The 21,960-nt window shown below is 39.3% G+C and overlaps 1 protein-coding gene and 1 pseudogene across 2 annotated transcripts in view; both read left to right on the top strand.

Moving 5' to 3' along the window:
- The window catches only part of CEP85L (centrosomal protein 85 like), a 248,816-nt gene extending 243,332 nt beyond the window's left edge, over positions 1 to 5,484 (top strand). For both annotated transcript variants that reach the window (XM_030928400.1, XM_010353245.2), the window contains one exon: positions 611 to 5,484. In XM_030928400.1, coding sequence (XP_030784260.1) covers positions 611 to 774 — 164 coding nt within the window. In that variant the 3' untranslated portion in view covers positions 775 to 5,484. The remainder of the gene's footprint in view (positions 1 to 610) is intronic.
- A 7,457-nt stretch (positions 5,485 to 12,941) lies between these two features.
- On the top strand, positions 12,942 to 21,419 carry LOC104654180 (annotated as a pseudogene).
- The last annotated feature ends 541 nt before the right edge of the window (positions 21,420 to 21,960 follow it).

Genomic DNA, 21,960 nt, shown 5'->3' with positions numbered 1-21,960 from the left:
TCAAGGCCCTCAGTTATTTAGCCATAAGGCAACCAGCTATCAGCCTGATTCAGTTGTTTGGGATTGTAGGGTCCCAGCTTTCACTCTTCCTCCCCTCTCCGTGTCTGTCTCTTTCATTTGCCCTCCCGGCTCTCCACTCTGTGTGTGTGCGTGTGTATATATGTGTGTGACACTATGTATTTGAAAATTAATATTTTCATGGCAATAACCCCACTTTGCATTCGTAAATATTTAAGATGCTACTTCTCACTACACAAATGGTCTTCAGATTTTGCCAAATGGGAAAAACTGACTGCTCTAGTTGAGCTTGAAGAGAGACATTAGAGTATGCTCTTTTTCACTTTGGAATATTGTTACCCATTAAACATGCTGAATTTGTGTGTATCACTCTGTGAATTTAATTCATTTTAATTTGTGAAATTTATAAAGGACCAAGTGGATAAGATCTATTTAGTATTGAATGATGTATGATTTAAACATAACTTGAACCTGGGCCTCACTGGTATTCAGTGTGCAGCATTTATATTTCCATGATGATTAAGGTGAAAAATTCTAAAATGTCTTTGTTCAAAAAAATGTGAGATATTCTCTCCATGTTTTGTTTACACAGCAATGAACTGTTCAGCTGAAGAGACTGAGAATGACCACAGCACAGAAACACTCACTAAAAAGCTGTCAGATGTGTGCCAGTTACGAAGAGACATTGATGAATTAAGGACTACAATATCAGACCGCTATGCTCAGGATATGGGAGACAACTGCATTACTCAGTGATCAAGTGTTAGTCCCACAGCAATAATGACCTGTTGTTTAAATGCTGCTGTGTTACAGACTCATAATGGAAGGTTGCAAGTGACATGACTTGCACATAGGGATTTTTTTTCTGTGGATTTGTTTTATTGAAGGGGAGAAGGGAAGTGAAGAGATTTTGAAGGAGCTTATCTAATCAGGCAAAAAAAAAAAAATCAAATTACCTTTGGAAAATATGATAAAATCTACAAGAAAAAAAAATGTCTGTATTCTCAAACTACTGATTGTAGGACCAAGCTGTGAAGAGTACCCTTCACATGAAGGAGCAGGCTTCCTTTTAATCCTATAGCTTCGTGTATTTGTGTGTGCATGTGTGTGTGTTGTGTGTGCATGTGTGTGTGTTGTGTGTGCATGTGTGTGTGTTGTGTGTGTGCATGTGCTTTATTCACAAATTTATAAGGGTTTCTAGGGTCAGAGCAGAGCTTCTGAGAAAGGCACCTGCTGTTTATTCTTACATTTCTTTCATATAGAAGCTTGTGTTGTACTTTCGGATTTTCAGTGGCTGGCTGAACAAGAGTTCCAACAGCAGGCAAGTGTTGTAATGGTAGTACAGCGGGAAAACCATTTGTATTTCGAACACTTACTGCACTGATAGGATGTTTTGTGGTTGAGCTGATTTTAGTACTGTAGATATGTCAGCTGTTTTTCCAGAGTGATTGTGGATTTCCCAAGAGGTGTGAAATTTTGACATGATGCTCTTTTTCCATAGCGTTGTAATGTATGTGTTACAAGAAAGGTTAACATAACTTGAACTAATTTTAACATGTTCCTTACTATTTACAATTTTTTATTTATATGTTTTATATATACACATATATATATCAATGTAAACAAAGCCATATCTAATTAATAAAGGCATTGGATCATTATTATAGAAGAAAGATTAACAAAGTTACCCTGAAACGATACCTTACTTATCCAAATCTCAGCATTTACATTTTAACAGTTTCGTATCTGTTTCAAAGTTGAAACTACTGTAAGAGAAAGCCAATACTATTTATATCTGAATCAACAGTAGCATAAAAATTTTTAAATTGAAATGGTATTTTAATTCCTTTTATTAGATAAAGTACATGAACAACAGAGTTTTTCATAGGATATGAACTTGACGAGGTTAGTTCTTCATCTGAATTACAGGGTATTACTATGAAATGCAATTGATTTTCCAGCAGACATACAGTCATTTAAACTTCCAAATGAGTTTTGTCCATGTTTCTCTTGGTATTTTGGAATGATTATACATTTTATTGCCATCAGCATTGATTATGTTCTTTTGAATAGACTTAGTTATGCCCAAAGCCTTGCTTGTCCTTTGTAAGTTGATTTGATCTTGTGATGCAACCAAGTCTCATTTAGGTCAAGACTAAATAAGAGATGGAGGGGCAGAGGGTGTGACTCAAGCAGGATAATATTGATTTGATAAAGAGCATATCACATGCCTGTTTTCTTGCCAGATCAAGGGCATAGCACATGTCTGTTTTCTTATATTCTAGAATAAAGGCTAGGAAATCTAGGAAAGATTTTGCTTAAGTATTTAACAGTGAAAATGTGAGACAAGGCCTTCAAGGAGACTACCCAGGAAGATACTCAGTTTGAAATTTTGGCTTATACAGCTCTTAATAGATTATTTTATAGTTATGGTTGAATAATCAATTATAATACACTGTAAAGACATTGGATTTTCATTCTGTTCAGTGCCTGAGTCCTTCCTGCTCTTCTTACCTCTGAGGATCTGGGCACTAAGAAATCAGTACATTGTAGTGCTTCTGCATCCCAGAGTCCTTGAGGGTCTTAGTCACTAGTAAGAATTTGACTTTCTAATTATATTCACTTGGTTTTTTAACATTAGTAGCTTGAAGATATTCAGGGTATAGTAAATTTCTACCAAAAATATGATGCAAAGAATTCTGCCTTGGTCCTTTATGGTAAAGTAGATAAGAACATCTAAAATAGATCAGCCACAAGTGCAGCAAACATTTTTACATTCTCTTTGAATAGAATCCCAACCACCCTCCCCCACGAGTTTGGAAATAAAGGCTTCCTAAAATAATAGAACAAATTGGCAAACAATCACTAATTGGATCAGTAGGTTCTTACTTAAATAGCTCTCCTAGATTTTTAGTGTATGTTTTGGGATTTTATGTTTGTTTTTTTTTTGTTTTTAAGCAAGCGTTACAGTTTTTTTTTAAATCTGCTATAGATACATTTTTGTTTTTTGGCTTAGTTGGGGATAAAATAATTTATTTGTTTTTGTAAGTTAGCTTTCTAAAACTTATAGAAATTAATTTAATTCACACATCTTAAAAATAAAATTCTAAAGTTAAAAAATTTCTGACTTAGTAGGAAGTTAACAAACTACTGCTGATGCATTTCAGTTTCCAAAATCTGTAACCCCCATAAAAAAAGGAGTTAAGATGTGCTAGTTTAGTTAGTTGAATTATAGATTGATCCTCTTAAAATCTGGAGTTTGTAAAGGGGCCTAAACAGTAGATAGACTTGGGGGGATTTTGTGGGGGAATTGAAACTAACAGTATTCTGGTTTGTCAGTATTTACTTTTTTATTTTTATTTTTCAGAAAATTTTCCTTTCCCAGGACACCCTCTTGTATTAGAACGTCTCTTCTGTATCACATTAAAAACAGATTTTACTGTTAGACCAAATAAACTGGGCAAATAGCAACACTAGAGCATCTAACCCAGTTTGAACTAGGATGTTCATGGAAGTTACAACAGCAGTATATTCCTGAAATGAAAATTCACCTAAATTTTAACGTGAATCTATTTGAAAATTTCCTTAGATAATGAAACCTCGTTTTATTTGTGCTTTTTGTGAATCCAACACTTGTTTCCTTACGAAGTATCTTATCCAGTATTCATATTTTGTTCTTTTAGGTTTTAAAATTGAGCTTATTCGGCCTCAGTCACATTACAGCAAGGATAAACTAACAGCTGACTCAATGAAAGACCCAAACTCCCTGTACAGATAAAATTCACTAAATCAAAGGCACAATAGCTGTATTTTCACTTGAGGTCAGAAAAGTAAGATGACTTAATTTGAACTGTTAATTTTCAGTGGCCTCTAATTAAACGAAAACAAAAAACCACAAATACTGGCTAGGTAAGATATTCCTGAGGTTATTTTAAAAGAAGTGTGGTACCTAGGATTCAATATTTAATGCTAACAGTATTATATTTTAGCGAAATTTATTTTGGTGGTGACAGTTTATTAAACCTAATTAGACTTCTTTCAATAGCTTGTTGTAGAGACAATCTCAAGGGCTGGAAAGTGTTGCTAAAATGAATATCATACATTTCTGATATATTAAGGAGCTTATCAAGTAATTCTGTCATAGTGCAAGAATTATTAATTTCTTAGAGGGTATTTTTAAAGGAGCTACTTAATTGGGAAAATGTTCTTTAAATATCAGTAATAGTTCATTAAGTAACATAGTAGCTGAGAACATGGACTCTGTTTTTACATAGCATAGTTCAGCTTAGGCACACCTTTAGTTGGGATTATTGGCATTCTCTTACGTAGGAATTGCATCATTGTAGATATGTAATTATGGTAATAAGCAGTTTTCATAACCATGCTCACTCAGACTATATCATTTGAAACTGCCAGTGGCTGTAACTCCCCAAGCCAAAGTTAATTCATTTTGTTTCCATTTTTGACAATTCACTGTTCACAAAGCAACAAAAATGATTTCCTATTTGGTATAAACAGCAAAATTTCCAACTTTGCCCCAAAATGCCGTGGGTGGCATATAGCCATATGATTATATCATACATTTAATCATGTAGGGGAAAGATTTTGGATTTTTTTTCTTATTTAAAAAAATGCTAAATATAAGAATATAGTTTTAAATCAACAAGTCTAATAACACTATTGCAGCTGTACACAGAGAGAACCTTTTGTGCCTTTTTGCCTGCAGTAAGCATTTATTTCTATTTTACATGAGTTCTAAGAATGTTGATGATTATTGCACCTTGTTCTTGTGTAAATAGACTTGATTAAGGGATTTTTTTTTTTTTAAGCAAGGAGCTGTTTTTTATTACTAGGTGGATACCTTAGTAAACATGAGAGGAATTATCAGATATATGGCTTTGGAACCCAGCCTTCCCTGTATAGTGAGCTGGAAACTCCTTTAGAATGTATTCATTGGTGTGTGTGTGTGTATGTACATATATGTATAGTTAAATACATAAACATGAAACTTAACATCGCATTGTTGTGATGACAAGAAGTAGTAAGGTGCTAGGTGGTTACATGAAAAAGCACAGCACAGTGTATAATCAGTCACTATGACTGGTGGTTTTGTAAACTAGGTTCAGTTTTTGAACCACCCAGAATACCTCATGTGTAAATACAGTGTTCATGACTTAATTGAAATACAGTTATTGTAAAAAAAAAAAAAAAAAAAAAAATGTGAAGCCACTGGTTGGCTTATGCCTTCTGATCTATCATTCTTGCCTCTTTTTTTGTAAAGGGGTTTTTTGTTGTTGTTGTTTTGTTTTTTAATAGGGTTTACAGCTAGAATTTTGAATGCCAAAGTTCTATTTATTAAATTAAGAAAAAAGTTTTCAATGTTAATGGCTAGTATTTTTCCACTGGACTATTATTGTTTGTTGATGTTGGAATTTGTATTTACAGAGAAATAAATTTTTTATGAAAAGATTTGTGTCTTTCAAGAGCCTAATGTTAATATAAGAATGTATTTGTACTTTCAGACTGTCTATTCTGAATTCTGAATTCTCAATGACAAGAATATGGTGTCTTGACTTTTAGGTAAAAGCTTTGTATAAATGCACAGGAGAATCTTTGACTAAAACATGGAGACTTCTGCCTTCTCTCTTATGATTTCTTTCCAATTACAAAAAAGCTTTTTCTCAGGGCCTTCTCACAAAGGGTGCTGAGATTTTCTGATGACAGGTACTGTAACATAGGAAATCATGCCTGTCTCCATTCCAGTTAATAGCACTGTGTCTCCTTTCTGATGTTCTAAAATCCCTATTTAAACCGGGAGTCTTCTTTCTTGTTTTCCAACAGACAGGATCTGACTTCAGTATTCTACATTGCTGAAAGGTTCGATTGGTGAGTCAAATCTTTTGTTTTCCACCCTCTAATCAAAGGTTAAAAACATACTAAGACATACACAAATAAAGCCTTGTTAAAAGGTTGCTCTACAGGGGCCTTGACATCTCAGCTTTGATGGTTTGCCAGTCTAGTCTCAAAAGTGCCCTGCGGATGGCATCCTAAGTCCTTGTTCTAACATATATGGGTTATAACCTCAATTTTTTTTTTTTTTTTTTTTTAATGAGACGAAGTCTTGCTCTATTGCCCAGGCTGGAGTGCAGTGGTGCAATCTTGGCTCACCACAACCTCCGCCTCCCAGGTTCAGGTGATTCTCCTGCCTCAGCCTCCCACGTAGCTGGGACTACAGGTGTGCACCACCAGGCCTGGCTAATTTTTGTATTTTTAGTAGAGATGGGGTTTCACTATGTTGACCAGGCTGGTCTCAAACTCTTGACCTTGTAATCCACCTGCCGCAGCCTCCCAAAGTGCTGGGATTATAGGCATGAGCCACCATGCCCAGCCTATAGCCTCCATTTCTACAGGTAGTTGGTTAATGTTTGGATTAGCAGTATCTGTTTCCAGTTGAGATAACTTGGCATTGCTCTGTCAGAGTCTTTAATGAGGCATCTAATTCAGTTAATAAGGAAAGAAACACTTTGGAGATCCTGCATCACAGGTTACTTAGGTTGCAAGCAAGTATCTTAGAAATAAGAGCAGGACGGATAAAATCCTAGAATATTACTAAGGTGACCAGTAAAGAAGTTTCTCCTTCAGAATGAAAGGATTATTTTTGATCTGGAAAAAAAGTTATTTGATGGGGGAGGGAGGTGGTCAATAAAAAGTTTTTGATAATGTACATCCCAGGAGTTTGCCCATAGTTTGAACTTCTTTTATGACAAGTTTCTCATAAAATTTTATGAGAAAAAATTTTATGACAAAATTCTAAAATGTCTTTGTTCAAAAAAATGTGAGATATTCTCTCCATGTTTTGTTTACACAGCAATGAACTGTTCAGCTGAAGAGACTGAGAATGACCACAGCACAGAAACACTCACTAAAAAGCTGTCAGATGTGTGCCAGTTACGAAGAGACATTGATGAATTAAGGACTACAATATCAGACCGCTATGCTCAGGATATGGGAGACAACTGCATTACTCAGTGATCAAGTGTTAGTCCCACAGCAATAATGACCTGTTGTTTAAATGCTGCTGTGTTACAGACTCATAATGGAAGGTTGCAAGTGACATGACTTGCACATAGGGATTTTTTTTCTGTGGATTTGTTTTATTGAAGGGGAGAAGGGAAGTGAAGAGATTTTGAAGGAGCTTATCTAATCAGGCAAAAAAAAAAAAAAATCAAATTACCTTTGGAAAATATGATAAAATCTACAAGAAAAAAATGTCTGTATTCTCAAACTACTAATTTTTGTATTTTTAGTAGAGACGGGGTTTCACTATGTTGACTAGGCTGGTCTCAAACTCCTGACCTTGTAATCCACCTGCCGCAGCCTCCCAAAGTGCTGGGATTATAGGCATGAGCCACCATGCCCAGCCTATAGCCTCCATTTCTACAGGTAGTTGGTTAATGTTTGGATTAGCAGTATCTGTTTCCAGTTGAGATAACTTGGCATTGCTCTGTCAGAGTCTTTAATGAGGCATCTAATTCAGTTAATAAGGAAAGAAGCACTTTGGAGATCCTGCATCACAGGTTACTTAGGTTGCAAGCAAGTATCTTAGAAATAAGAGCAGGACGGATAAAATCCTAGAATATTACTAAGGTGACCAGTAAAGAAGTTTCTCCTTCAGAATGAAAGGATTATTTTTGATCTGGAAAAAAGTTATTTGATGGGGGAGGGAGGTAGTCAATAAAAAGTTTTTGATAATGTACATCCCAGGAGTTTGCCCATAGTTTGAACTTCTTTTATGACAAGTTTCTCCAACCAAACAGAATCATTCTATGTCGAAGAGCAGAGGACTCAGTTAAAAAGAGGTATGAAACAGGATGTCAGTAATGGCACAAAATGGCAGAGTGGATCCAGTAGAGCAACAGTTTACAAATGGATAGATCTCTAACATATCAGTTACGACATTCTCCTTGATTTAGAGGAGATTCCAGTTTTGGAAATTATGATACACGTTTTTTTAAAAAAATTTAAGTAAAATTGCTGTCCTTGGCAGATATCTGGGGTGATCACAAAAAGAAAAAATCTTTTCATTTTAGCCAACATGTTTTTAAACAGTCCCACTTCATCTCTATTGAGCCCCTTCTAATAAAAGTTTTAAACTAAATGTACACATGCTCTTGACCAGGAAATTCTACTCTTAGATGTTTATTTGAGATGAATAAGAACATGTCCACAAAGGCACTTGTAGATGAATGTTCGCGGCGGGTTATTTCAAAATAACCCCAAACTGGAAACAGTCCAGAGGTTCGTCAGTAAGATCTTTCCACCCAGAGTTGAAAAACAGCCTTCTTTTACAACCTTGCGTTCTAATTGATTGAGAGTCACTTTATTCTTTATACTTCTTGGAAAATGGAGTAAGTTTAATACATAACAAGGTAGTGGATAGGAACTGGACAACAGACCTCCCATTTACTGGAGGACTTTGGTTTACACTTCCCTCTGGAGGACTGCCCTTTGTCATGCTGCCACCCTTGTTCCATGGGTCTCCCCAGTTAAGGTGAAGCAGTTGGTCTCATTCCCCTTGAAACAGACTTTTTATATCATTGTGTTTGAGTGCAGTCTTCCACCAGACTTTGAGCTCTTTTAGGACAAGCACCTTGTCTTATTAAATTTTGTGTTTAATTAGCAACTAGGATAAACTCACTTCCAGAAAAGTGTAAATATCTGCCCTTTGCCCCAGGATGGAGCTCTGTTTTCAAGGAGAAAACGTAGTCTTTTAAGCACAGCCCTAGAAGGATATGGAGCTTTTAACGGAAAGAGGGTATAGTGGTAAGTCCTACTTAAGCAAGTTGCATTATCCTCCTTTTCTTGGAACCCTTGTTAGTATCTCCTGCAGCTGTACACTTTCTACCCTTCTGTAGGTCCACGCCACAGGATTGGACACAGTTGTTTCCCAGTTCCAGTGCTCCCAGAGGGTAACATTCTCACTGGGCTTTAGGCCAGCTGCGTAGATTTTGTAAAAGCAAATCCAAGGTCTGGCTTAAAAGTAGGACAAAATATCAATTCTAAAACTGAATTGCATGGCTGGGCATGGTGGCTCACACCTGTAATCCCAGCACTTTGGGAGGCCAAGGCGGGTGGATCACTTGAGGTCAGGAGTTTGAGACCAGCCTGGCCAACATGGTGAAACCGTGTCTCTACTAAAAATAGAAAAAATTAGCCAGGCATGGGGGCTTTTGCCTGTAATCCCAGCTGCTTGGGAGGCTGAGGCAGGAGAATCGCTTGAGCCAGGAGGTGGAGGTTGCAGTGAGCCAGGATCGCGCCACTCTACTCCAGCCTGGGTGGCAAAGTGACGCACTGTCTCTAAATAAATAAATAAATAAAATTAAAATGAATACAGCTGGGCACGGTGGCACATGCCTGTAATCTCAGCTACTTGGGAGGCTGAGGCAGGAGAATCGCTTGAGCCAGGAGGTGGAGGTTGTAATGAGCCGAGATTTTGCCACTGTACTCCAGCCTGGGTGACAGAGTGAGATGCCATCTCTAAATAAATAAATTAATTTAATTAAAGATGAATGCAGCTGGGCATGGTCGCACATACCTGTAACCTCAGCTACTTCGGAGGCTGAGGTGGAAGGCGGAAGGATCACTTGGGCTAAGGAGTTCACGATTAACCTGGGCAACATCACAAGAACCCATCTCAAATAAACAAAAACAAAAGGGGGGCGGGGGTGCATAGAAAGCAAGTAACAAGTTACACCCAAACAAACCAATCAAAGACAGAATTACTTTTCAAAATGAATGCAGTTGCATCTGCATATATATGCACAAGTCTAGAATATTTTAAATAGTACAGTTGACAACGCTTATAAACAGGGAAGCAAGGTAATTTACATTCTTCATTCCTACACTGACCATACAGTCATAAAACAAATGATTGTTTAGTGGCCTGTGGTGACTAAAACACTGCACAGGAAGTGTGCCTTCTATATCATCATCATTATTAACCAACATTTGAGCACATGCCAAGTAGAAAGCCCTTGCATAAATTATCCCATTTATTCCCTATATAATACCCTATGAAGTAGGGCATTGTTATTATCAGGGTGCTATTATTATCCCCACTTCAGGCAAAGACATTGAGACCCAGGGGGTTTATATATCTTGTCCAAGTTGGAACAGCTTGAAAGAGGTAGTGTTGTAATAAGAAAAAGTTTGCTTTGTGCCCCTCATGAGACTGCCTCTTGTCCCACGTTTGTGCTCAAAATTAAATTCATTTCCTCCTTCCCAAGCCTCATTGGGAAGGCTTTGTCACAGGGCTTCACCATCTCTGTGAGTCTCACCTCCATTCCAAGAATCCTTCTGGTGATTTTCTCTCCATCACATCTAATTTTTAGTAGTTTCCTATTGCTTCTGTAACAAATTACCAAAAATGTATTAATATATTATCTTACAGTTCTGGAGGTCAGAAGTCCAAAACAAGTCACACTGGGTTAAAATCAAGGTGTCGGCAGGAAGTGTTTAGGAGAGAATCTGTTTTTCGTTTTTCTTTCCAGCTTTTGAGGCGATCACATTCCTTGGTTCATGACTCCATTCTTTGGTCTTCTAAGCCAGCAGTATCAGGCTGGGTTCCTCTCACAATATCATGTCTTTGGGTCTCTTCTGCTTCTCTCTTTCCCCTTTAAGAACCCTTGTTATAACCTTGGGCCCACTCAGATAATCCAGGATAATCTCCATATTTCAAGGCCAGCTAATTAATAACTTTAATCTCAATGCCTCCTTGTCATGTAATTTAATGTACTCACAGGTTTCAGGGATTAGGATGTGAACCTCTTTTTGGGGGCCATTATTCTATCCTTCCACAGCGCATCCTAAACAAATTATTTCTCAAATCTGAACTTTAAGAAGAAAAACAACACTAAATCTTTGCAGAGAATTTCTGAACTTTTTTTAACATTGCCATTTGTCAATGTCTTAGAGGATGTGCCGTAATCTGGATTTGTCTGTTTTCTCATTATTAGATTCAGGTTAAACATTTGTAGCAAAAATGCTACATTGGTAATGTATATTTCTCATTCATCATATTAGGAAGCTCATGATAAGAGTTTATATTACCATTGGTGCTGCTAAATTATATCATGTGGTTAAGCAGAAACACCTTTAATTTTAAGTTAAATAAAGGACAAGTGACAAGGCTTTGGTCCATGTAAGGTAGGGAGTTGGAACTAAGATATTTACGTAAAAAACCAAGATTCTCAAAATATCACATTTTCAATGAAAGGAAGAGATAGAAAATCTACCCCTTAGTCAAAGGAAATTAAAAGGTTATTTGGTTTTCAAGGACTCAGCTCAAGATGAAAAATGTCCCCTTGAGAATTTGCAACCATATTCTTACATTCATGTAGAGTGGAGTTTGAACTTGTTTTGGGGCCCTAGAAATCCTGAGGCCAGAAGGTGACTTAAAGAATTCTGAGTTGGTAACTTCCTGGGAATCTTGGATGAAACAAAACTGATCTTCCCTGGAATGATTCCTCACAGAGCTCCCTCTATATATGAGCTCAATATCCAAAAATGTTTAAAAAGTCAATAGAATGAACAAATGACCTAAGTTAGATCCTATTTCAAATAATGGAATTATCAGATGTAGATTATAAAATAGGAATTACTGTATGATTAGATGTATGTAAAGTTCTGAACCGTGTAAAACTTACCATGAGATAGAAGAGTACAAAGAGCACAAGGTAACTTCTGGATTTCTGGGAATGTTCCCTTTCTTAATCTGTGTGATGTTTATGTAGATGTGTTCACTTTGTGAAAATTCATCAAGCTGTATTCATAATGTGTGCACTTTTCTATATATCATAATTTTTTTTTTTTTTTTGAGTCAGAGTTTTGCTCTGTTCCCCAGGCTGGGTACAGTGATGTGATCTTGGCTCACTGCAACCTCCGCCTCTGGGGTTCAAGCGATTCTCGTGCCTCAGCCTCCAGAATAGCTGAGACTATAGGCGTGTGCCACCACAACTGGCTAATTTTTTGTATTTTTGGTAGAGATGGGGTTTCACCATGTTGCCCAGACTGGTCTCAAACTCCTGAACTCAGACAATCCACCCATTTCAGCCTCCCAAAGTGCTAGGATTACAGGCATGAACCACCATGCCTGGCCTGTCTATGTATCATAATTTAATTAAAAGTTTGCACTAAAATCACTAAAAATAAAGAAATTTGAAAAGGAATCACAATTTTTAGAAGTGAAAAATATGGCCCAGGCACAGTGGTTCAAGCCTGTAATCCCAGCACTTTGGGAGGCCGAGACGGGTGGATCACGAGGTCAGGAGATTGAGACCATCCTGGTGAACACGATGAAACCCCGTCTCTACTAAAAAATACAAAAAAAAAAAACTAGCCAGGCGAGGTGGCGGGCGCCTGTAGTCCCAGCCACTCGGGAGGCTGAGGCAGGAGAATGGTGTGAACCCGGGAGGCGGAGCTTGCAATGAGCTGAGATCTGGCCATTGCACTCCAGCCTGGGCGACAGAGCAAGACTCCGTCTCAAAAAAAAAAAAAAAAGTGAAAAATATGATAATTAAAACTCAGTGGAGAAGGCAGCCAGCATCTGAAGGAGCTGTGATCGCCATCTCCAAATGCAACCATGAAGTTGAAGAAGACAAAATCAAGGTCAAAACCATTGAACTATTGGAAATTTCAGATGAAGGGAATCAAGGTTGTGGAGAAATGGAAGCAAGTGAAGGTAGACCCAAATATGTTTGTAAGTGGACAGATGGCTGATGTGGTGTGCTTTCAGGAACAGAGATTACTGATGGGTCTCCTCTGCCAAGAATTCCTCCAGTCTCTTCTCAAAGGAGGAATCCAAGAAGAAAAAGGCACCATCTATTTGAGAAAAGGAGGAAGTAAAGTGTAGCTCCTCAAAGAAAATGATCAAGTTGAAGAAAAGTAAAGATGTGGAAACTGAAGGAATTAGTGTCCAGAAAGAGTTTGAAGTCAAAGATGCTGAACCAGAGCCAAATCGGAGATGGTATGATTTGTCCTGACACAGAGGAGAGGAGATGGCATCAGAAAGCCCTGCCCAGATTGTTCCAAAAGAGAAGAAAAAGGGAAAACAATTGAGCCTCCCCATCGCACTGTCCCAAAGGTGCCCCAAAAAGCAAAGACATTGATGCCTGGCTAGAAGGTGAATGTATCAGCTTGAAGGACCTTTTGTGCCCAAGCCATTCTCCGAGTGGTAGGTTTTCTAGGTTTCTCTGCATCTACACCAGTCTAAGAAGCCCTTACTTTGACACCTATCATCTGTGACAAACTAAACATCCTTGGGGATGCTGAGACAGGATGGGGAAAAACTCTTGTCTTTGTCATTCCAGTGATTCAGGCAGTATCGGCAGTGCTGGAGGCGTAAGCTTGCCCCTAATTCACAGTGACACTAAATACCACCTGGAGAGCCCAGAACAGTCCAGAGCTGAGGCTGGATCGCTAAGCAAGGCTGGAACTGAGTCTAGAATGTTGCCTGATGAGACTGGAATCGAGAGCGAAATACTCCCCTGTGAAGTTGAGCTACGGCTAGAGTACCACCCAACAAGGCCAGAGCAAAGACCACAGCTTCCCCCTCAAACCAGGTGCTGCTCTTCTATGATGATGATGCTGGTAAAGAACTTTCTTCCCTTATCAAGGAGAAGCTTGTCCCCAAACAAGATGAGGACAAAGAGAAAAGGTTTGATAAAGAGCAAACTGGAATGTCAAAACAAGAGTTGAATGGCAAAGTTGCTACCTGTAAAGGACATCTAAAACATCCTCTGCTTGGACTGGTTCTGATTCCCACTTAAGAACTGGCCATTCCAGGTCTAATAATCCTTTGATGTTGCAGCCAAGTTTATGGGAATTAAAATTGCTATTTTGTTTGGTAGAATATTCATGCACAAATAGCAGAGGATGCTCAGGTGTCAGCCTGATATTGTGATCAGCAGTTAAAGCTGGCTGTGGGGGGGGCGGAGCAAGATGGCCAAATAGGAACAGCTCCAGTCTCCAACTCCCAGTGCGAGCGACACAGAAGATGGGTGATTTCTGCATCTTCAACTGAGGTACTGGGGTCATCTCACTAGGGGGTGCCGGACAATCGGTGCTGGTCAGTTGCTGCAGCCTGACCAGTGAGAGCTGAAGCAGGGCGAGGCATCGCCGCACCTGGGAAGCGCAAGGGGGAAGGGTATCCCTTTTCCTAGCCAGGGGAACTGAGACACACAACACCTGGAAAATCGGGTAACTCCCACCCCAATACCGCACTCTAAGCAAACGGGCACACCAGAAGAATATATCCCTCACCTGGCCGGGAGGGTCCCACGCCCACGGAGCCTCCCTCATTGTTAACACAGCAGTCTGCGGCGATCTAACCGCAAGGCAGCAGCGAGGCTGGGGGAGGGGCGCCTGCCATTGCTGAGGCTTAAGTAGGTAAACAAAGCCGCTGGGAAGCTCGAACTGGGTGGAGCTCACAGCAGCTCAAGGAAACCTGCCTGTCTCTATAGACTCCACCTCTGGGGGCAGGGGTCAGCTAAAAAAACAACAGGGGAAGCAACAGAGGCCTGAGCAGACGTGAAGGACTCTGTCTGACAGCTTTGAAGAGAGCAGTGGATCTCCCAACATGGAGGTTGAGATCTGAGAACGGACAGACTGCCTGCTCAAGTGGGTCACTGACCCCTGAGTAGCCTCACTGGGAGACATACCCCACTAGGGGCAGTCTAACACCCCACACCTCACAGGGTGGAGTACACCCCTGAGAGGAAGCTTCCAAAGTAAGAATCAGACAGGTACACTTGCTGTTCAGCATATTCTGTCTTCTGCAACCTCTGCTGCTGATACCCAGGCAAACAGGGTCTGGAGTGGACCTCAAGCAATCTCCAACAGACCTATAGCTGAGGGTCCTGACTGTCAGAAGGAAAACTATCAAACAGGAAGGACACCTATACCAAAACCCCATCAGTACGTCACCATCATCAAAGACCAGAGACAGATAAAACCACAAAGATGGGGAAAAAGCAGGGCAGAAAAGCTGGAAATTCAAAAAATAAGAGCGCATCTCCCCCTGCAAAGGGGCGCAGCCCATTGCCAGCAACAGATCGAAGCTGCTCAGAGAATGACTTTGACGATATGAGAGAAGAAGGCTTCAGTCCATCAAACTTCTCAGAGCTAAAGGAGGAATTATGTACCCAGCACAAAGAAACTAAAAATCTTGAAAAAAGAGTGGAAGAATTGACAGCTAGACTAATTAATGCAGAGAAGGTCATAAACGAAATGACAGAGATGAAAACCATGACACGAGAAATACGTGACAAATGCACAAGCTTCAGTACCTGACTCGATCAACTGGAAGAAAGAGTATCAGCAATTGAGGATCAAATGAATGAAATGAAGCAAGAAGAGAAACCAAATGAAAAAAGAAGAAAAAGAAATGAACAAAGCCTGCAAGAAGTATGGGATTATGTAAAAAGACCAAATCTACGTCTGATTGGGGTGCCTGAAAGTGAGGGGGAAAATGGAACCAAGTTGGAAAACACTCTTCAGGATATCATCCAGGAGAACTTCCCCAACCTAGTAGGCCAACATTCAAATTCAGGAAATACAGAGAACGCCACAAAGATACTCCTCGAGAAGAGCAACTCCAAGACACATAATTGCCAGATTCACCAAAGTTGAAATGAAGGAAAAAATCTTAAGGGCAGCCAGAGAGAAAGGTCGGGTTACCCACAAAGGGAAGCCCATCAGACTAACAGCAGATCTCTTGGCAGAAACTCTACAAGCCAGAGAGAGTGGGGGCCAATATTCAACGTTCTTAAAGAAAAGAATTTTCAACCCAGAATTTCATATCCAGCCAAACTAAGTTTCATAAGTGAAGGAGAAATAAAATCCTTTACAGATAAGCAAATGCTTAGAAATTTTGTCACCACCAGGCCTGCCTTACAAGAGACCCTGAAGGAAGCCCTAAACATGAAAAGGAACAACCGGTACCAGCCATTGCAAAAACATGCCAAATTGTAAAGACCATCGAGGCTAGGAAGAAACTGCATCAACTAACGAGCAAAATAACCAGTTAATATCATAATGGCAGGATCAAGTTCACACATAACAATATTAACCTTAAATGTAAATGGACTAAATGCTCCAATTAAAAGACACAGACTGGCAAACTGGATAAAGAGTCAAGACCCATCAGTATGCTATATTCAGGAGACCCATCTCACATGCAGAGACATACATAGGCTCAAAATAAAGGGATGGAGGAAGATCTACCAAGCAAATGGAGAACGAAAAAAAGCAGGGGTTGCAATCCTAGTCTCTGATAAAACACACTTTAAACCATCAAAGATCAAAAGAGACAAAGAAGGCCGTTACATAATGGTAAAGGGATCAATTCAACAGGAAGAGCTAACTCTCCTAAATATATATGCACCCAATACAGGAGCACCCAGATTCGTAAAGCAAGTCCTTAGAGACTTACAAAGAGACTTAGACTCCCATACAATAATAATGGGAGACTTCAACACTCCACTGTCAACATTAGACAGATCAACGAGACAGAAAGTTAACAAGGATATCCAGGAATTGAACTCATCTCTGCACCAAGCAGACCTAATAGACATCTATAGAACTCTCCACCCCAAATCAACAGAATATACTTTCTTCTCAGCACCACATCGCACTTATTCCAAAATTGACCACATAATTGGAAGTAAAGCACTCCTCAGCAAATGTAAAAGAACAGAAATTATAACAAACTCTCTCTCAGACCACAGTGCAATCAAACTAGAACTCAGGACTAAGAAACTCAATCAAAACCTCTCAACTACATGGAAACTGAACAACCTGCTCCTGAATGACTACTGGGTACATAATGAAATGAAGGCAGAAATAAAGATGTTCTTTGAAACCAATGAGAACAAAGATACAACATACCAGAATCTCTGGGACACATTTAAAGCAGTATGTAGAGGGAAATTTATAGCACTAAATGCCCACAAGAGAAAGCAGGAAAGATCTAAAATTGACACTCTAACATCACAATTAAAAGAACTAGAGAGGCAAGAGCAAACACATTCAAAAGCTAGCAGAAGGCAAGAAATAACTAAGATCAGAGCAGAACTGAAGGAGATAGAGACACAAAAAACCCTCCAAAAATCAATGAATCCAGGAGTTGGTTTTTTGAAAAGATCAACAAAATTGACAGACCACTAGCAAGACTAATAAAGAACAAAAGAGAGAGGAATCAAATAGATGCAATAAAAAATGATAAAGGGGATATCACCACCGACCCAACAGAAATACAAACTACCATCAGATAATACTATAAACACCTCTACGCAAATCAACTAGAAAATCTAGAAGAAATGGATAATTTCCTCGACACTTACACTCTCCCAAGACTAAACCAGGAAGAAGTTGAATCCCTGAATAGACCAATAGCAGGCTCTGAAATTGAGGCAACAATTAATAGCCTACCCACCAAAAAAAGTCCAGGACTAGATGGATTCACAGCTGAATTCTACCAGAGGTACAAGAGGAGCTGGTACCATTCCTTCTGAAACCATTCCAATCAATAGAAAAAGAGGGAATCCTCCCTGATTTTATGAGGCCAACATCATCCTGATACCAAAGCCTGGCAGAGCACAACAAAAAAAGAGAATTTTAGACCAATATCCCTGATGAACATCGATGCAAAAATCCTCAATGAAATACTGGCAAACCGGATTCAGCAGCACATCAAAAAGCTTATCCACCATGATCAAGTGGGCTTCATCCCTGGGATGCAAGGCTGGTTCAACATTCGCAAATCAATAAACATAATCCAGCATATAAACAGAACCAAATACAAGAACCACATGATTATCTCAATAGATGCAGAAAAGGCTTTTGACAAAATTCAACAGCCCTTCATGCTAAAAACGCTCAATAAATTCGGTATTGATGGAACGTACCTCAAAATAATAAGAGCTATTTATGACAAACCCACAGCTAATATCATACTGAATGGGCAAAAACTGGAAAAATTCCCTTTGAAAACTGGCACAAGACAGGGATGCCCTCTCTCACCACTCCTATTCAACATAGTGTTGGAAGTTCTGGCTAGGGCAATCAGGCAAGAGAAAGAAATCAAGGGTATTCAGTTAGGAAAAGAAGAAGTCAAATTGTCCCTGTTTGCAGATGACATGATTATATATTTAGAAAACCCCATCATCTCAGCCCAAAATCTCCTTAAGCTGATAAGCAACTTCAACAAAGTCTCAGGATACAAAATTAATGTGCAAAAATCACAAGCATTCTTATACACCAGTAACAGACAAGCAGAGAGCCAAGTCAGGAATGAACTTCCATTCACAATTGCTTCAAAGAGAATAAAATACCTAGGAATCCAACTTACAAGGGATGTCAAGGACCTCTTCAAGGAGAACTACAAACCACTGCTCAGTGAAATCAAAGAGGACACAAACAAATGGAAGAACATACCATGCTCATGGATAGGAAGAATCAATATCATGAAAATGGCCATACTGCCCAAGGTTATTTATAGATTCAATGCCATCCCCATCAAGCTACCAATGAGTTTCTTCACAGAATTGGAAAAAACTGCTTTAAAGTTCATATGGAACCAAAAAAGAGCCCACATTGCCAAGACAATCCTAAGTCAAAAGGACAAAGCTGGAGGCGTCACGCTACCTGACTTCAAACTATACTACAAGGCTACAGTAACCAAAACAGCATGGTACTGGTACCAAAACAGAGATATAGACCAATGGAACAGAACAGAGTCCTCAGAAATAATACCACACATCTACAGCCATCTGATCTTTGACAAACCTGAGAGAAACAAGAAATGGGGAAAGGATTCCCTATTTAATAAATGGTGCTGGGAAAATTGGCTAGCCATAAGTAGAAAGCTGAAACTGGATCCTTTCCTTACTCCTTATACGAAGATTAATTCACGATGGATTAGAGACTTAAATGTTAGACCTAATACCATAAAAATCCTAGAAGAAAATCTAGGTAGTACCATTCAGGACATAGGTAGGCATGGGCAAGGACTTCATGTCTAAAACACCAAAAGCAACGGCAGCAAAAGCCAAAATTGACAAATGGGATCTCATTAAACTAAAGAGCTTCTGCACAGCAAAAGAAACTACCATCAGAGTGAACAGGCAACCTACAGAATGGGAGAAAATTTTTGCAATCTACTCATCTGACAAAGGGCTAATATCCAGAATCTACAAAGAACTCAAACAAATATACAAGAAAAAAACAAACAACCCCATCAAAAAGTGGGGAAAGGATATGAACAGACATTTCTCAAAAGAAGACATTCACACAGCCAACAGACACATGAAAAAATGCTCATCACTGGCCATCAGAGAAATGCAAATCAAAACCACAATGAGATACCATCTCACACCAGTTAGAATGGCAATCATTAAAAAATCAGGAAACAACAGTTGTTGGAGAGGATGTGGAAAAATAGGAACACTTTTACACTGTTGGTGGGATTGCAAACTAGTTCAACCATTATGGAAAACAGTATGGCAATTCCTCAAGGATCTAGAACTAGATGTGCCATATGACCCAGCCATCCAACTACTGGGTATATACCCAAAGGATTATAAATTATTCTACTACAAAGACACATGCACACGTATGTTTATTGCGGCACTATTCACAATAGCAAAGACTTGGAATCAACCCAAATGTCCATCTGTGACAGACTGGATTAAGAAAATGTGGCACATATACACCATGGAATACTATGCAGCCATAAAAAAGGATGAGTTTGCATCCTTTGTAGGGACATGGATGCAGCTGGAAACCATCATTCTTAGCAAACTATCACAAGAAGAGAAAACCAAACACCGCATGTTCTCACTCATAGGTGGGAACTGAACAATGAGATCACTTGGACTCTGGAAGGGGAACATCACACACTGGGGCCTATCATGGGGAGGGGGGAGGAGGGAGGGATTGCATTGGGGAGTTATACATGATATAAATGATGAATTGATGGGTGCTGACGAGTTGATGGGTGCAGCACACCAACATGGCACAAATATACATATGTAACAAACCTGCACGTTATGCACATGTACCCTAGAACTTAAAGTATAATAAAATAAAAAAATAAAAAGCTGGCTGTGGGAGCTGGTTAAAGAAAAACACCTTCATTTGAGCAGCCTTCAGCAGTTCAGGTGCCTGGTGGTAGATAGGGCTGACTGGATGATTATTAAAGGCTACTTTGCTGAGTTCTCACAGTTGCTAGAGATGTTCAGTGACTCCCAATACAACCCAAAGAGACAGACACTTGGATTTTCATGCCACAGTGATGCTGGTACATCAAGCTCCTGCATGAATCCTTTATAAGAAGCACACCAAGAAAACGGACAAAACTGCCAAACTCGACCTTCTCATGCAGAAGATTGGCATGAGGGGCAAGTCCAAGGTCATTGACCCCCACAAGCAATGAAGTCACAAAGGAGATGCTGACAGATACCAAGATCCATTATGAGACTGATGAGAAAGACTTCTACCTGTACTACTTCCTGATGCAGTATCCAGACCTCACCTTAGTGTTTGCCAACAACATCTCTTACATCACACACATTTCCGGACTCCTCAAAGTCCTAAATGCCGCTGACCCTACATACTTGGATGCGACACAAGCAGAGACTCAGATACCTGGAGCGGTTTGCTGTATGGAAGACTGTTCTCCAGGGAACAGATGTGGCAGCTTAGGATATGGATACTCCTAAAGTCCAGCATGTCATCCATTACCAGGTCCATTGCACCTTGGAGATTTATGTCCGCTCAAGTGGTTGAACTACTTATGCCACTAATGAAGACCTCAGCCTAATGCTGATTAGGCCTGAGGACAAGATCAACTTTAATAAGATTTACAAAGCCCTCTAGAAATAAAGTGCATGAATGTGGCCAAGGAGCAAATCCATTTTGCTTTGCAAAGAAAGCTGAATATTCGAACTTCCAGGTGTGTCTGCACAGTTCTTGGATTGAGGGTGTGGTGTCTGTTCTGGAAATTGAACAGAGATTGAACAAATTGTAAAAAGAGATATATAAAGGAGGAAAAGCTGATCAAGCAAAAGAGTGTTGAAGACAAAAGCAGGTGAAGTTCCTACTAGAAGGAGCCACACTGTTTTCCCAGCCATTTAAATATGACCTGAAATGCAAGTATCCAACTCAATTGGGTAAGATGCCTGTGCTCATGTCTGCCCCCAAGAAATGGTGAATCTGCTTTGAACTGCCTCTCCAAACAAGGAGGAGGAATAAGAGAAAAAGGTAGGAGAGAGAGGGAGAGGAAGGAGGGGACAAAATTTGTTGGTGACCACACCGTGGTATCTCTGTTCTCTGATCATATGTGAAAACCTTTTCTTCACACCCTTTAATTTTATTCCATAATCAACATCAATTAGAAAAATCTTCTCTTTCACACCAACAGCCTGTAGCAGGAGAGACTTCATGCAGATTTGTGGATATCCCTAAAGTCCAGCATGTCATCCAGTCCATTACCAGGTCCATTCCACCTTGGAGATTTATCTCCACTCAAGTGGTTGAACTTATGCCACTAACGAAGACCTCAGCTTAATGCTGATTAGGCCATTTGGAATTAGAATTATATGCAGCAGCTTCATATTTATTCCAGTGCACAGGCTTCCTTTATGGTCAACCTGACTTCCTAAATTAAAAATGATGGTCAGAAAGAAAATCAATGTAGCAGTTAAATAGCATATTAGATACAAATGAAGAGAGAAGTAGTGAACTAGAATATAGTCAAGAAGAAATTATCTAGGAAAGACGTTTTAGATATAATGATATAGTGGCAGATATAGTGAGAAGATTTAATAAAAAATTTAATTGGAGTTTTCAAAAGGAGAGAATTGATAAAATGGGAAATAGGAAATA

This window comes from Rhinopithecus roxellana, chromosome 4, assembly GCF_007565055.1.
Source record: "Rhinopithecus roxellana isolate Shanxi Qingling chromosome 4, ASM756505v1, whole genome shotgun sequence".
NCBI classification, from domain to species: Eukaryota; Metazoa; Chordata; class Mammalia; order Primates; family Cercopithecidae; genus Rhinopithecus; species Rhinopithecus roxellana.
The sequence above is the reverse complement of the archived record's forward strand: the minus strand, read 5'-3'. Positions and strand labels throughout refer to the sequence as shown.